Source organism: Trachurus japonicus, chromosome 7, assembly GCF_045865225.1.
Source record: "Trachurus japonicus isolate A0001 chromosome 7, Traja_1.0".
Lineage (NCBI taxonomy): Eukaryota > Metazoa > Chordata > Actinopteri > Carangiformes > Carangidae > Trachurus > Trachurus japonicus.
The window spans coordinates 8,866,264-8,882,187 of NC_140913.1; the positions used below are offsets into that span (position 1 = coordinate 8,866,264).

At 42.7% G+C, this 15,924-nt stretch overlaps 2 protein-coding genes across 4 annotated transcripts in view; both read right to left on the reverse strand.

Moving 5' to 3' along the window:
• The window catches only part of bcl2l1 (BCL2 like 1), a 33,899-nt gene extending 30,582 nt beyond the window's left edge, over positions 1-3,317 (reverse strand). The window contains exon 1 of one of the 2 annotated variants that reach the window (XM_085781090.1): positions 1,955-3,287. The gene's annotated coding sequence lies outside the window, so the exon portion shown is untranslated. Of the gene's footprint in view, positions 1-1,954 lie in introns of both variants that reach the window. The other variant, XM_085781091.1, reaches the window with a different exon arrangement.
• Positions 3,318-4,158: 841 nt separating this feature from the next.
• The window catches only part of arfgef2 (ADP-ribosylation factor guanine nucleotide-exchange factor 2 (brefeldin A-inhibited)), a 29,014-nt gene continuing 17,248 nt past the window's right edge, over positions 4,159-15,924 (reverse strand). For both annotated transcript variants that reach the window (XM_085781076.1, XM_085781077.1), the window contains exons 21-39: positions 15,764-15,922; positions 15,178-15,325; positions 14,915-15,011; positions 14,312-14,352; positions 14,042-14,211; positions 13,179-13,330; positions 12,902-13,074; positions 12,570-12,730; positions 12,338-12,468; positions 11,450-11,579; positions 11,153-11,288; positions 10,029-10,167; positions 9,764-9,821; positions 9,496-9,604; positions 9,246-9,385; positions 8,811-8,988; positions 7,991-8,129; positions 6,806-6,923; positions 4,159-5,927 (exon numbers count right to left, since the gene is read on the reverse strand). In XM_085781076.1, coding sequence (XP_085637202.1) covers positions 5,763-5,927; positions 6,806-6,923; positions 7,991-8,129; positions 8,811-8,988; positions 9,246-9,385; positions 9,496-9,604; positions 9,764-9,821; positions 10,029-10,167; positions 11,153-11,288; positions 11,450-11,579; positions 12,338-12,468; positions 12,570-12,730; positions 12,902-13,074; positions 13,179-13,330; positions 14,042-14,211; positions 14,312-14,352; positions 14,915-15,011; positions 15,178-15,325; positions 15,764-15,922 — 2,544 coding nt within the window. In that variant the 3' untranslated portion in view covers positions 4,159-5,762. The remainder of the gene's footprint in view (positions 5,928-6,805; positions 6,924-7,990; positions 8,130-8,810; positions 8,989-9,245; positions 9,386-9,495; positions 9,605-9,763; positions 9,822-10,028; positions 10,168-11,152; positions 11,289-11,449; positions 11,580-12,337; positions 12,469-12,569; positions 12,731-12,901; positions 13,075-13,178; positions 13,331-14,041; positions 14,212-14,311; positions 14,353-14,914; positions 15,012-15,177; positions 15,326-15,763; positions 15,923-15,924) is intronic.

Genomic DNA, 15,924 nt, shown 5'->3' on the forward strand with positions numbered 1-15,924 from the left:
TTGCCGCTTCCAAACAAACAAGTCATCATCATTATCTCTGTTCTCAGATATGTAATTAACGACACTTCTTTTCTTTTTTTAAATACATCAACATTATAAGACTACATGCACCATATAGTAGATATTGGCCACCTTTTTTCACCACTTCAGCTGTACATTTTGTCTTGTTTACCTGACTGTGGAATGAGCTGTCTCAGTGAACAAATAAAGGAGTCTAGTTTGCTCACAATGTAGTTCCTGTGTACATACTGTAATGCAGTGAACTTCTAATGAACTCAAAGTCAGGAAATATATTGACAATTATATTTAACAATTTCTTGAGAAATTCTGTGGTTTCACATTGATGTATGAAACCCGCAGTTGCAGGGGTGTTCAGATTGCCACATATGAATAAGCCCTCTATTTCACATCTGTTCGACAGGGTCAGATGGGAGAGATTCAAAAATAAAGGCACAGAACAGTTTTTAAGAGACAAAAAACAGAATAGTTGTGATGGTTAATATGTTGAAAATGTGTCACGAAGACAGATAGAGAGATATTGATTGGCTGATTAGAAGTCAAATGCAATTCCTATAAGGCTAAGATCATTATACCATTATAAAGGAAACAGCTGACATGTCCAATTAAAATTAAAAGTCTTTTTTTATAAACACTTAATAATTTAAGTCATTAAAATCTCAAACATTGCCACAGTCATTTTGTCCTTTGTGAGCATTAGCTGCATGACTCCGTTTTGAGCAATGGTGAATTGAGTATGGAACAGTTGGCCAGGCAAAACAGGCATTTACGACAGGAAACTGCTGAGAAATTTTCTATTTCATTTTTCATTTGACATTCAAGTGATTAACAGGCTAATAATTAATAGGTGCTCTGAATAATTAATAGTCAGATAATAATCCTAACATTGATTGCTATGAAATAAGCATATATTCCTGCCCAAGAAACAATCATCTTTCACACCACAAACCCAAACCTAAGTTTATTACTAAAGTGAATACAAAACATTTACTTCATCCAAGATGTATGTCCACCTGAGGCCAATACATTGACTCTAAGTGAGTCGACATCCCTGAAACAAAGGACGATGTGAGTAGGCGGCTGTCTGACAAAGCCATTCCCTCATCCACTGCTGTCACTGTCCCGAACTGGTCCACACAAAAAGATGTGGGAGGAAGATGACCTATAGGTGATCCCAAACTGTCTGCTGGTTATCACACAAGAACCTGACCTTTTAACCATACTGACATTTAAGATGATAAGTTGTTGCACCCAATAATTAGTATGTGAGGCAAAGAGGGGAGCTCCATGCAAATACTGCTGGTGGCATTACATAATAGTAAGTACAACTACTCCCTCTAACAGCACAATAGAAGTCTGATTCAGACTCTACTGACGCTACTCCTGAGCAAACAAACGACTGTAGTTCTATCAAGCCCAAATAAACCCAAATAAATAAATAAATCCTGGATTTACACAGCCTACATTTAATCTGATCTCACTCAAACGGACCAGAAACTGCCTCTCATGGCAGATAAAGAGCCACAAGGCAGCAGTGTTTACAATGGCCACATGGTCCCAAGCTCCCAGCACGTGGCTCGCGTTTTAAAAGCCCAAGCACTGATGTAAACACCACACAGCAGCTCCTACAGGAATACCAGCGAGTCGCGACGAAATGTGGCACCTGAACGCAACATTCACCATGACAATCGTTCAAATATTAACTAAATTAAAACAAGCGGGAGGCCGAGGTCGTGTTTATTATGGTGGAATCTGGACTGTAAGTTACAGATAAACCAAGCCGAGGCTGCAGGAGCGACACACAGCCTCTGTACGTGCTGGTCGTGTCACTTATCTACCTACACCTCCACGTTTAACATCAGTTTACATCCACTCTCATAGTTAATCAGATATGACGGCTATATAAAAGATAGAAAGAACAGCGTGAGCGTCTTACCAGCTGTACTGAGTAATAAATAAAAATCACATGGAGTTATTCTCGGTTCGATCACCGTGTCCTTCTGGAAAAACGTCCCGAAATCGGATGTCAGTCTGTGTGTGTTGGTGCAAAAAGCTGTCAAAATCCAAGAATGTAAGATAGCCACTTTGTGTGAAGGAGTGTTTGAACGTTTCCTCCCACGTCTCTTTTGCATGCCCAGCCCGCCCTCCTATTACGTAACAGAGACGCCTTCAGAGATGTCTGAATATGTGGCTCACGATCGCTGTTCTGGCTTTTAAAAACCCAGTGGAAAAACTCCATCTGGTAAAAATAACCCCTAACAAAACGCTGTGTTTTCTATCCTACATTATGAACTGTAAGTAAACAGTGTTAGCAACAATTACAGACACCGGTTTAATTTTTTTCCCGATTGTGTGTATAATAACCTAGTACGGGACGTCATTGTCACCCTTTTGTTCACATTTTATCTGTCACATACATTTTGTTTAGGGTATTAACCAAAACATAAACGACACGACTGCCTGCCGCATTCCTCCTTTCTAGCCCCGTCACTGCTGTCCAACTGTGCTTTTTTACTGTTTTTGTTTTTTGATCATCCCACACGTTTTCTAATTCCAATCAAAAAAAAGAAGAAGCACATTTCTCAAATTGAATTTACTCGCGGATGAACGGGCTTAGTGCGAGCCCCTGAAGGCAGCAAAGCCATCCCAGTCTCCTGTCATAAACACTGGGCAAGGACCTTTAATCACACCGCATAAAAATTCCACTTTGCGACACCACCCTAAGCTGCAGCTTTAAACACACTTCACCACACCCGTGATCAGCATTTGAAAAAACTAATTTATAACCAAATCATTACACACACATACACAAACATACACACACATCCAGCCCCGTCTGTACTATCGTTACTGTAGGTGGCTGCTGAAGATGGCTGTCACTATCATATTAACCTACTGATTCTTGCTGTAGTCGCTCCCAGTACGCTTGTACACCCCAGCAACGGTGTATTTGCACCGGCTAAATCATTAAGCACAGTGGACGTGTGCACTTCGCATTAAGCAGGATGACATTTGAGGAAAAAAGCTAGCAGGAAACATAATTGTGGTTACGCATTCTTTCAAATCCTTCGACCGCCTTCCCTAGGCTGGATCCTGAGAGGAAAAGCCACCTTTTTCCTACCATTACTCCTCTCACGATCCCGCAAAATGCTAAGAACGCATCCCCCCTCTGGAAATACATTCGTTAATTGACCGGGAGCTCTTACTTGTATGGTGGTCTCCATAAAATCATGTCTGGTGGCTCAGAATCCAGACCCCGGCAGGAATAATCCCATCCGTCATTGCTAGCCTGCCTGGCTAGCTACTGGCTACAGCAGATCCGCCCACAGCTACGCTCCCTACGTAACCTCAGCGAGTCAGCAGCCGGAGAACAGCCGGAGACGGCAGCCTCGTCCAGCGTCAACACTCTGCAACAGCAGCAATAGGGAGAAAATGAGTTGTCTTCACACGGGACAGTGGTATTTATGAGTCGCTCCCTGTTTTGACCCGACAACGAGCCGGTGTTAGCAGGGAAGAGCGTCCCAGTTTAGCATTAGCGCTAACTAACGTTAGCTAAAACTCATCTGGTTCATGTTGTCGGAGCCTCCGGCGTTAATTATTTAACTCGGCGGTTGACTCCAACTCATTCATGCTCGTCTGTCTGTCTGTCTACTCACTGGTTTGTGGACTAAACATGGCACTTTCTTAACGGGAATCCGTGGAGCAGCTGTCAGGCATTACTCCACTTTGGTTGGCCAAACAAAGGATGCGAGAGGTCTCCATGGTAACCTTTGTTACCCCAAAAAACTAGCGCGAGGTCAGGACGGCTACCAGTGTGGGCACAGCGCCACGCTCTGGTCATCTTTGTATAGACGCGCTGGAAATTATTCCTCCACATTTACAGTTTGCAACTATGGTTCATTTTAAATGCAAATATGAGTCTGAGTTTGACCTGTGATTAAAGAGACTGTGATGCAAATGTTGCAGGGCTAAAACTGGCTTCAGTGCCCCTGAGCAACTCACATTTTCACTTTCAGGTTTAGCAGGTGATATTAATTAATGAGATAGTGCGCATGATTGCAGCAGTCGTTAATGTTATTTGCTGCACCTGTGTTTGACCAAACTGTTCACTTTAAAACTGAATCAATTGTGACTGGAGTGGATCAGAATTCAGGTTTATTGATTACTTCACCAAATGCTTGGAAGATTACATCACAATATTATGTATAGAACCGTATAGCACTTTCATTTCTATGTATCTTACATTGAAAACTTTACAGTCTGCCTTTTTCATTCACTGTATATATATATTTATATATTCCCTTGCTGTAGGGAAGAAAAGTAGACATCCATAGTTGCGAGGGAAGGAATGCTTCTCAAAAAATATTTAAATGCACTTTAAATAATTACATACATCCTTCTTTAAAAAGGCATGGAATAGACTACAAAGGATCCAGGATGCAGAGATTTCAGTATCTCTGTCAGAGTCGAGCTTTGGTTGTGCTCCGTTCCTAAATCCTTCTGTGGCTGAACTCTACTGTTGAATCTGACAACACTGATGGGCGCTCCAACCATTCAGAGAAAGTTGGTCCGCTGGGTGGTGTTAATACAAGTCTGCAACAGATGTGCAAAAGCGTGTGGGGGGGAAACAAACAACCACTGTGCAACATTACAGGGCCAATCGATGGGTTAGTGGAAGGTTTCCTAAGCCAGCTGTAATGCTAAAGCCAAGAGGAGCTGACTCCAAGTTAAGTCCTTCAGTGTAAGGCTTAGTGGGTCAACACATGAAGGAATAAATGGCAGCGGGAAGCAGCCAGTCTTTCCACCAACCTTTCATTGTAAACCAGCCATTATCCTGAAAAAAATAATCACATAACAAATAAAAGAAAATGAGCAAAATAAATAAGTCGTAAAATCTCACTGACAGGCAAGAACGATAAAGACGACAGGACGGCAGTGTCACACAGAGCAAAGCCATCCCAAACAAAGCTGCATTGTATCTTTGATAGTGTTGTAAGAGATGCAGATTGTTGTCAGATGCGATGGCAACAGCCCGCTTCTGGGTAACACACAAATAATAAGACTGAACATAAACATTAAAAGTGACAAACAAGGCTTTGGGATGGGTATTGATACATGAGGGTTCAGATACCATAACACATTTTTGATTAGATCACCAAACTCACAATAAGGGTGACACTGATGGTGTCATCATTTTTCTAACAGGCACAGGCGGCCAAGGAGATTTTCGCAAATAGGGCAAATGTAAGGTTCATCAAATTCAATGGTATAAGTTCAATTGCTTTCAGCATGTAGATATACTTTTGTGTTAAGTATTTTTTTAAAAATCAGGTACAGGGTTCGCAACAATATCAATAAATTATTTGTTTACAGTTCTTTTCTAGTCATTACAGATTGAGATGAGTCGGGTGGGGGGATGATGAATGACAACAGTCAGCAGAGAGTGCTGGTCACAGTGCTGTTCATCCCCGAGAGAGAAGAAGGGAGGAAGGACAAGGTGAAGACTCCTCTACCAGCTGGGTGCATTAGTAGAAAAGCTGAACACTTGAATGCAGAGTCCTGAACTGAGAGAAAAGCTACAGTCTTTGTCATCTTCCTCCTCAGATTGTAGCCCCCCCCCCCCCCGCTGTAATCTGTTCCAGTCTCAGAAAGGGGGAAAAGTCTCTTTTAATACGTCAACGTCTCCCATCATCTCCAGTTTCTCCCATCCGTCCCATCCACTTGTTCCTGTGCCACACCCCGATCTAGGACGCAGGAGTCCGGGCGGTCGCCCCCTCGGGAGCAGCGATGCGGAAGACGGAGCCGATGCGCAGGAAGAAACGTCTGAGGACGGCCCGCAGCTCGGGGATCAGGTCGAACTGCATCATTTCACACAGATGGGGGTAGTAGCAAGAGGCATGGGGCTTGAACTGGAAGAGGAGGAGAGGGTGAGAAAATGTAAATGGGCAGCAAAGAGATATATGTATGCGTTTCAGCCCCAAAAAGATGTAGGCAGCGTATCCGAACATATTTTTTGTTCACAACAGACAGAAGAAGGGCGGCTGCTCTGGGATGTGTGGGCGCTGCTGGAGGACACAGAGTTCACAGCAGGGAGTTAAACTGTGCGCTGAAGCCATTTCTGTCCTGGCTGATGTATGATTTCTCTGTATTTTTCTGCTTTCATGGCAATTTCACTGAATTACGAAATTACATTCAAGCAAATAAACACGATTTGTAGCACAAAGACTTTCCCAAAATTCACAGCAGGCCTTGCACAACACAGTGATGCCAACCACTCCTTTTACAATACTGTTACATTTTTTTTTGTTGATGCAGTGGTTTGTGTGGCGTTTTGGCATTTTCCTCTAAAGCTGGCAGCACGACACCAACATTTCCTACTGCTTCAAGCTGCGTGCTGGGTTGTTTTCTAACTCAGCGCTGCTACGGTTTTGGCCTAAAATGCCCTGAAAAGAAACCCTGAGTCACAGGCTGCCATGAATCATCCATGAATCATGCACTCACACAGAGAGTGTGTGAATCATACGTGACAGCTCACAGCATACAAATAATAACAAAAATACAAAGTAAGAGAGGAAATACAAAAGGGTCAACCTAAAGAGCACCTATTGTTTCCATTCAGTTCATTTTTAACTACCGTAATAACCTTCCATGGCAAGCCTCTCTTTAATTTCTGATCCTCCATAATGTTTGTTTGTCCTGTCCTCTCCGTCTTCTGACTAATGTGTAGTTGTGAGTAAACTGCGCGTGTTTGTCTCGTGTGTGTGTGTGTGTGTGTGTGTGTTCCTGCCTTGTCATCGGGCAGCCGTAGCGTCCTGGTGAGCAGCAGCATGAGCAGGCTGTTCCAAGCCTCTCTGTGGCTCTCTGAGGTCAGACTGATGAAGTAGGCCAGAGCTTCACTACACACCCTGAGAGAGAGACCACACCACACACAAAGAGAGGATGAACATCAACACAACACAGCTGCTTCTCAGACACCGTGTACGCAGAACAAGTTGGTCTCTATGATGATTATTATGATGCTGGAGTGGAAGCCCAGACTGCACATCCTGAACCTGGGTTTAAAAAAGGTTAAGAAAGTTATCTCATACTTCTGGTCTCTACTGGTACATATTCTTCTGCTCAGTAACCGAGCTCTTACATGCCAATATATTCTACACACATGGTGTACAGTTCATAAATACATGAGCTCCACTCAACCCCAAACAAACACCAGTGCTGCACTTTGTGGAAATGGCGTAGTTGGTGCTTATTTATTGAAGGTTTAATTATTAACTAAGTGATAGTTATTACCAACAATATCATAACTCTTTTTCCCACCGATACCAATAACAGATAACTTCCTGCTTCTCATAACCAATGCCGATAATAACATTTTTAATGTTTTATTGTTTATATATATTATACACACACCTGAAGTAAAGAAAGGCTAAGATGTAGTGAGGAAAGATTAATTTAATATTATAGCTCTGCCTCTGACTTCACCAAATAATGTGCCGGTAACCAACATCATTACTGTAATCACAACAAGATAAATACAATAACAGTTATGACTCTTCAAAAAATCAACAAAAATCAAGGCGATGTTAGCTAATTATAATTGGTTCTAATAATCGGCAAAAAATGTCATCATAGGACTTATCTGTGTATTTTGGCTGATAATTATGCCGAAATTATCAGTCAATATAGGGCTGATAATTATCTGTGCCAATAGTTATCGTGCATCCCTAATATTACGATACTGCCATACCTGGTAGCTGATATGAATAAACAGACAACATCTGATGTTTGTGTTCATCTCATTTAACTCCAACATTACCAACATGATATTGCTCCTCTATTTAACAACTTCCAAAACCAGCTATAAATAGCTCACACTGATACATGTAAGTGTTGTGTACCCAAAGCCAGACATACATGATTATTTTGTATGTAACTATTGAAAACACAGCAGTGGTCCCTGATCTGTACTTACAGCAGCAGACGTGTCTGGATGTCGGTCCACGAGTCCTGCAGCTGCGGGTCAGAGTACATCCTGAACAAGATCCTCAGGCTGCAGGCCAGGCTGCTGGTTTCCTGCTTCAACAGGTTGGGCTTAGATTTTCCTTTAAACCCTGACAGATTGAAGAGACATGATTACTGTTTAAAAGAAGACAACTACAACACAGTGCTTAGTGGTAAAGACACATGATGTGGGACTGAGACATTCATGGAACCTGCGTTACACATTAGCCTGTCACTCTCTCTCTCCCCTCCTCACTTCCTCTCTAGTCCTCTATCAGGGCAAAAATGCCAAAACATTTGGATGTTTGAGGCAGTGAATGCAGCACAACGCCCCTGGTTTGGGTTTGGCCTATTTCCTGCTATTTCCCTACTGTTATAAAGACAGCAGCAGCAGCAAATTTGTACAAATACAAGCTTAACTTCTTGACAAGATGTTTTCAAAAAGATGGTTTCTAGTAAGAATGACATGTTTTATAAAGCAAACCTAACTACGTTAGACCTGATCAGTTCAGATCATTCTCTGTGACCCGGCTCACCAAATACAGAAAACATCAGTCTTCAGTCAGGGAACAACAGTGTTGTGCTGAGCTTTCAGGATTGAGCTCACATTGTAAAACTAGGAGAACACATGGTGCCTTATTAGGTCATTATTAAGAGACCTTTCAAGATAATGAGATATTTGACGTTACATGATCTGGACACGTTTTCAAAATCATTCTATCATATACACTGCATGGATACAACTCCAAGAAGAGAAGTAACTAAACAGAGGACTTCCCCGTTCTATTTACCTGCCCTCCAGAGCGCCGTCCTCTGTTCATTGTTGGAATTGAAGTCCTTGGCGAAGGTGTGTGACTCCAGCAGACAGTCCAGTAGCTTGAAGAGGTGTGCAGAGGTCATGTGTCGGTACATACCCTGATCTGGGCCCATCCCCCCTCCCTCCGCCTCCGACTCCTCCAGAGCGTCTCGCTGCAGGGAAACAAAGTTACACATCATTTTAGCCAGGTGTAAACTGATTCACTTATTGTGGTATGTTTTGTACAGTTTTGTAAAGTTAAAAACTATTTTTAAAAAAACAGTGCCCTGTCTGATCTGACATTTGATCACCTCTTCATATAATCTCAAACACTCAGAATCATCTTCACAAATTCAAATAGCAAAAGATGATCACAACTGAATACAGGACGATGTGGATATAAAATCTGACAGCAGCTGGTGTGACCCACCTGTGCAGCAGCCATGTTCTCAGCATCCTCTTTTTTGCTGGTTGCCGGGAAGAAGACGATGTTGTCGATGGTCTGGATTAGTTCCAGCTGAACCACACATTTAATCAGCAGCCCAGCAAACAGCTTCTGGTCTGAAACTCCTGCAGCACAAAACATAGATGAGGTTTAGAGACAAAAGATGAGATACGAGAGGTTTTTTTTCACCATTACAGTTTTTCAGACTTTGTGTGTGTGTGTGCTGTGTACTCACTAGCATTGGACTTGCCCTTCCAGGTGTCGTCGCTGGACATCTGACTGTGTCCTCTCTCAGACAGAGCTCGGTCATAGCTGCTCTGGGACTGAGTGTCAAAATCGGCTTCCTGAATGAAAACACCACCCACAGTGACAGTGTCAGACTTGTGATACAGTGGGAATGTAACCTGTCCTTTCATTGGCTGAATGCATAAAGCATCTGTACAGCTGCTGGTGATGCACATAATTGTTGTTTAGTCTGTGAGTGAATTTATTTGTTTTCTTACAAAATGTTTTCCATCAGCAGTTTCTTCATCCTGTCCAGCCGGTCGCCATGTCAACAAACTGACGTGTAAAGCAAACAAGACAGACTGTGAATTGAGTGTTGAAATTTACATCTTGTCACAGCAATAAAGCACCGTAACTAAAATTCAGCAGCCATGACTCTCTCTCATTAGCATTCTGTCTTACAACCAGTTTAATGTGTCTAACTTGACTGAATCTGAGGCAGCTGTAAGTGAACCCGAGTCCAGCCGCTGTGTGTGGACTCACGTGTGAGGGCTGGTGTTTTGGAAGATCTCCAGCATACAGGAGCAGGTGATGTTCCACACCTCGGGGCTGAACTTCTCCCCGTTCAGAATCACCAGGTTCTCCAGACAGTTGGTTCCCGACCTCGCCAGCTGCTCGTTGTCTGCGGGAGAAGGAGGTAATGACTTCACAGCTGCTACGTACAAACACTCCACTACTTCACCGAGGTTCACGAGGTGCCGGTCAGGGACCGAGATCCACCAGCAGAGCAGAGTTGGATCCAAACTCTGTGATGTAGGTGGACTGCTTTCATTAGCTCACTATTCATATTTCCGGGCACAGTTCAAGAGACTGCTGTGCTTTTAATCAGAATATTTTTTTTAGGATTTTCTCAGTGGTAATAGGCTTTCCTTGGCATGCAATGATGAAGCTGTCACTTTGATATCCCTGAGAAATCAATGCTCATATTTAGTAGCCGATTAGAAATTATCAGGAAGGAGGGCTACACTATTCTCTTTCGCTGAATGGAGGATTGTTTCAGTTTGAGTTTTTGCAGGGATTTACATTTCAGTTCCTTTATCCTCCTACATTTCGGGCAAATCTTCTTACTTTCCTATTTATAATCTGGGCTAGAGCAAAAAAAAATCACAGGGTGGCCCATGTAACCCATTCACTGTGATAATAACATTTTATTTAGAAGCTTTCTGTAAAAAAAAAAAAAATCTGGTTAGGACCAAAAGTGCTCTTAAGTAAGGTTTGGTGGCAACAGAATACCATCTTCAATCATTCAAGTTATTACTATGTCATTATCTTTAATTTTGAGATATCAAAGGCAGGTTGTTTTTTATGAGTGTAGAAAATGTGAATATTTCTGAGGACATTGCACCTTTTTTTTTCCTCTAAGGTTTAACTAGTCTCTCAGAAGTGTACACTTCTGTCTATATGTTGTATTGTGTGTTGCCCCCAATGTTACCTCCTTGCTCTGTCCTCTAAAAAGTCTAAAGTCTACGTATAATCCAGCTGATCAGCACAACACCAACGTACCTGGTGTGTAAATCTGACAAAGCATCACAGGTGTTACATCCGTGATTTAAGAGCTTGAATTGTGAGCACTCTGATTTACCAGTCGGCGTAATGTGAACACCCACCTTGTCTCACACACCACTGTAGCTGTGTGAAAATGTCAACCAGCAGGATCTCACTGAGTGGCTCATAAAACTGGGTGAAGACGTCACAGATGGCGTACAGTGCGTGGTTACACGTTGTTGTCATCCACTCTGTTTTCTGGAGGAAAGAAGGAACGAGGAGGTTTTAAAAACTCATCTACTTTTTTCATTCTGTATGTCAGCGCACGTCTCCAGGCTCTGCATGTCACACAGGTCAATGTCCTTAAAACGATCAAGTGGCTTGTCAAAAAAAAAACAACACAACCAATGCCCTCTGACCTCTGTCTGCTGCTCGGGGAGCTTCATGTTGTCAAAGATGCGGAAGACGATTCTGAAGAGGTCGTGCCACCAGTGCTTCTCGAAGGTGTGGCCGTAACTCTTCATGATCTCAAACATGACCGTGAGACCTCTGCCAGAGGCAAAGACAAAACAGTTGAGACATCAGACTTGTTGCATTAAAGCTCAGCAGCCAGCAGGAAGAGAGCAGGCACAACAACACCAGTGAGAAGCTTTAGCCCTGAATCTTTCAGTGAGATCATCTTTTTAAAGACAATCATTATTACACTCTATTACACTTTGTGCTTGGTTAAACACTGATAATGGGGCTAAATGTTTCGTGGCAGGTCCAGTGTATAAATATCTGAATGGCCTGGAGCCAGACTAGTAACAGGTGCTTGAGTGCACTCGAGATAACTAAAGGTATAACACTAATTATTTAGGCATTAAAATACATGGACTTTGTTGCAGGTGTACATTCAGGCGTAAAACATTTTAAATATGTGTGACTATATAGACTTTAGTAAATGTGTACTATTTGTATTAAGCTGCCAACGATTTCTAGTTGAATAATCAACTAATGATCAACATTGTTGATTAACCTGTCAATAATGTTTTTAAGCATTTAGCCAATGAAATACCCACTGAACTGTGTGAAATAAAAGAAAAAAAAAAATTTAAAGTCTCTATAAAATCAAATGACACAATTAACTCCTGATCAAAATAGTAGCAGATTTACGCTCTGTTGATGATACTAATCAATCAGCTAATCATTTCAAATTCCCTAGGTATAAAACATAATACCTAAAGAAATAAAAATCTACACTTTATCTTCCATCTAACACTGTTTGATCCACATCTTCCTCTCCACCACACTGAGCTGTTCTGTACCTGGTCCGGACGTCCAGTTTGCAGCGGTTGATGATACAAGAAAGCTCAAACAGAATAGGAAACCAGCCACGAACCCACACCCGGTCTCCAGGGGCGACGTTCATGTCATCGCTGGTGTATTCCCTCAGAGCCTGCTCGGAGACACAACCAAAAGGTGTGTTACATCATAGCTCAATCTGGACAACTGTCGATACTTTGTAACACAGAGCTGTTACGGGTCAGCTGTACCCACCTGTGGCCTTTCTGAGACGTATTTAGCACAGTGTCGGATGAGCCTGATGGCCTCCATGCTGGTGTCAGGGAAGGCTGCGTTGCACACAAACTCCGACAAGCACTTGACAGCGTCTTGAAACGAGTCTATAGCGGCTGCAAAGTGCTGCTGGAAAGTGTTCACTGAGGAGAAAGTGATGGGAAAAAAAATGGACAGAGAGTCAGATGAGAGTCGCTGATTTCATTTGCTGTTTGGTTCAGTTGTTTGCAGAACCGAGGATCCATCCCATCGTCACACAGCACAGATTCTGTTAGTGGGTTTTGCCACTAGGAAACAGCTGCAGCCATACTCACTGACGATGTGGCCGGTGGTCTGGAAGGCCAGCTCCACTATGGTCTCGTCGTGGTCGGAGGCAGCCTGATGAAACACTGAGAAGATGTTCTTCCAACCAGAGCGGATGTTGGCTGCTTGAGAGTTAACCATCTGAGCCACACACCTGATCACCATGTCTCTGATAGTGGGGGACCTGTAAACACAGTGGATAACATCAAAATCCACGTGTATATAATCCTGTCACTTTGTTTCTTTAAGATGTCCCACCTTGCCCGCCCATAATAAACCATCGTCTACCTGTTCTTCTTCATGATGTGCTCAAACGGCCGCAGGAAGTCTTTCTGGAAGCGGAAATTGGCCAATTCTCCTTTCTCCAAGAACTTCATGGAGAGTTGTCTCAGTGAGTCCACGGCAAAGATGGCTACATCTTCATTGGGGTTACAGCCCACCTGTATATAACACAGAAGTCAAGATGAATAAATCATACATTAAATTCACACTGTTTTATGAAAATAATCATCATGGTTTTGCATTAGTTGATTTTTCTTTCTTCAGCCACCCACTTGCACCACAACAACCTATTAACATAATGCTAACATAAATAAAATTGATGATATATCAGCTACTAATTAAAATATCAGGCTCCTACTGAGCAGCATCATTAATCATATGGAGTTGGCTCCGGTTGCCAAATGTGCACTCTTAGCACTCTTTTAGCTCTGTTTTTGTGTGTGTGTGTGTGTGTGTAGATCAGCTCCTGAGGGAAAAATCTGACACCAAAAACACTACATGCTCTGCTGTGCTAACTAGCTCTGGGCTGACTTTGTGCGCCTGCCGTCCCATGCTGGGCAGGCAGGGTACAGAGTGATAAACGCCCTCCTGCTGCTGCTGATAAAAACAAGGATGAAACAGACAGGCAGGAGATAAAAACTAATCCAACGTGCTGAGGGGCACCTGAACACACTGTTAAAATGTGAACGTGCAACTTCATGCTCAAAACATGTTCTACTTTGGTACATCAGAGTGGAAAGAGCAGCAGGGAGAGCTACCACAGGAACACCCTGTCCCGACGCCACACCACACCCCATTAAAACACATGGGGATGAAGCACAATGAAGGATTTTCTTGTGAGGCATTTTACAAAACGCCAGTTTACCGACCTTGTTGAAGTGGTCTCCTATGACCTGCCAGATTCGAGACCACTGCAGCCTGATGCGGTTCATGTTGTAGTAGGAGATTTCCACAATCTTCTGCAAGCTGAACATCCTGGGCTGGTGCGCCGAGGCCAGCTCGTCCATGGACACAGCACACAACCACCGCACAAAGTCCACTGGAGGAGACATTTAAAACAGCGACACGGTGAATGACTTTTCCTACACTTTAGGATGCACAGAGACAGTGATGGCAGGAGCAAAGAAAGACACACTCACCAATGGCATTTCCATCTAGTCTGGTGGAGCCAGTGAAGATCCTGTGAATGTAAAACCCAGCTTTAATGTTTGGAGGGAAACAACGCTTTCTTCATCATGAAACACAAATTATAGATCACGCATTGATCATAGGTCTGCCCCCAAATAGTCCACCAAGCGTTAGTTGATCAAGAAGTCATTAGTCGACTAAATAAAACATTTGGGGCCAAGTCAAAATCTATATGACTGAAGTGTGTATGAAAGGTTAGAGGGCTTTTAATTTAAAAGGCCAGATACAGGAAGTCGTGACACACACTCATTGTAAGTTTTTTTTTGTTTGTTTTTTAATTCTCCTTTCCTGTCCTCTAAGACAACACGCTATAGCCACTCTTGAAATCTAAAATCTGGGATCATTTAGAGATATTATTACTGCTTTGTATTTCTCTGTAATGCAGCAAACTGTTACAATATTACTGAACATTCTATCTCAGCCCTGGAATTATATATATTATATATTAGATGACAAATGGCCCTAAATGACAACTACTGGTGGACCAAGAAACTCTTTGGTCGGGGGCAGCTCTAATTGAATATTCTATTATTGTTCTGTCTGGTCTGTCTCACCTGTCCACAGCTACTACTACACTCTGAGAGCTGGTCTCTCCCACTGACTCCTGGATGTGAGCCATCTGTCTCTTGTCCTGACTTCCCACCAGGTTACCTGCAACACCAAAACACACAGTTTACAGTCACACACACCAAATTTAACAGCACACTGAACAACGCTTCAGTGCTGTTTGATATAAATGTGGTAATATGTAAGAAAAACCATTGTCATTGTTTCTGAGTGCAGTTTCTTTACAGCTAGAATTCAACATGTGTCGTACCCAGCCCCAAGGGCATGAACTCCTCCGTTCCCGAGGGTAAGCCCTTGATGCCGGCCTCCTTGTCCCGAACCACCCCTGAGATGTAGCGCGTCTTCACCCCTGTGCCGATCAACTGGGCCAGCTCCAGCTGACTGATGCACCGCAGAATCTACAACACAGACAGAAAAGTGTTCATAATTCAAACATCCTCTTAACTGTGATCATAAATGAGCACTTTTATTATCAAAATCTGATCAGTCAATTCCTAATTAATACAGGGAGGGTAGTGATTTGAGCTGAATATTTTTGTTATATTTTGTATTGAATTATTGTGAATAAAAAACATATATAGGGAATGCATCACTCTAAGGATCATCTCTGATCATTATTTGGCCAGTTGGGATCAATTAACAATTGATAGTACTCTTACTGTAAGACGATTCAAAATAAAATGTGAACTTAGTATTTAAGAATTTTCTCTCTACCATTTGTGAGGGGGGGGACAGTTTTTTTCATCTTCTCCCATTTTTAAGATGCAAACATTTACAAGTGCAGGTATTCTAAGCTCTATCCAAAATTTCTGAGGTTGAATAAAATTAATTTTCACCTCGTGCCAGGAGTTGCCCAGGTAGTTTCCATCCGTGTGGGCGACAGTAATCAGGGTCTTGATGGTGTCGATGTTCTTCTGCTTCATCTCTGTGATGCTGGAACTGGCCGTCAGCAGGGTGAACCTGGCCAAGGCCTGGACGTACGCATCTCGCTCCAACT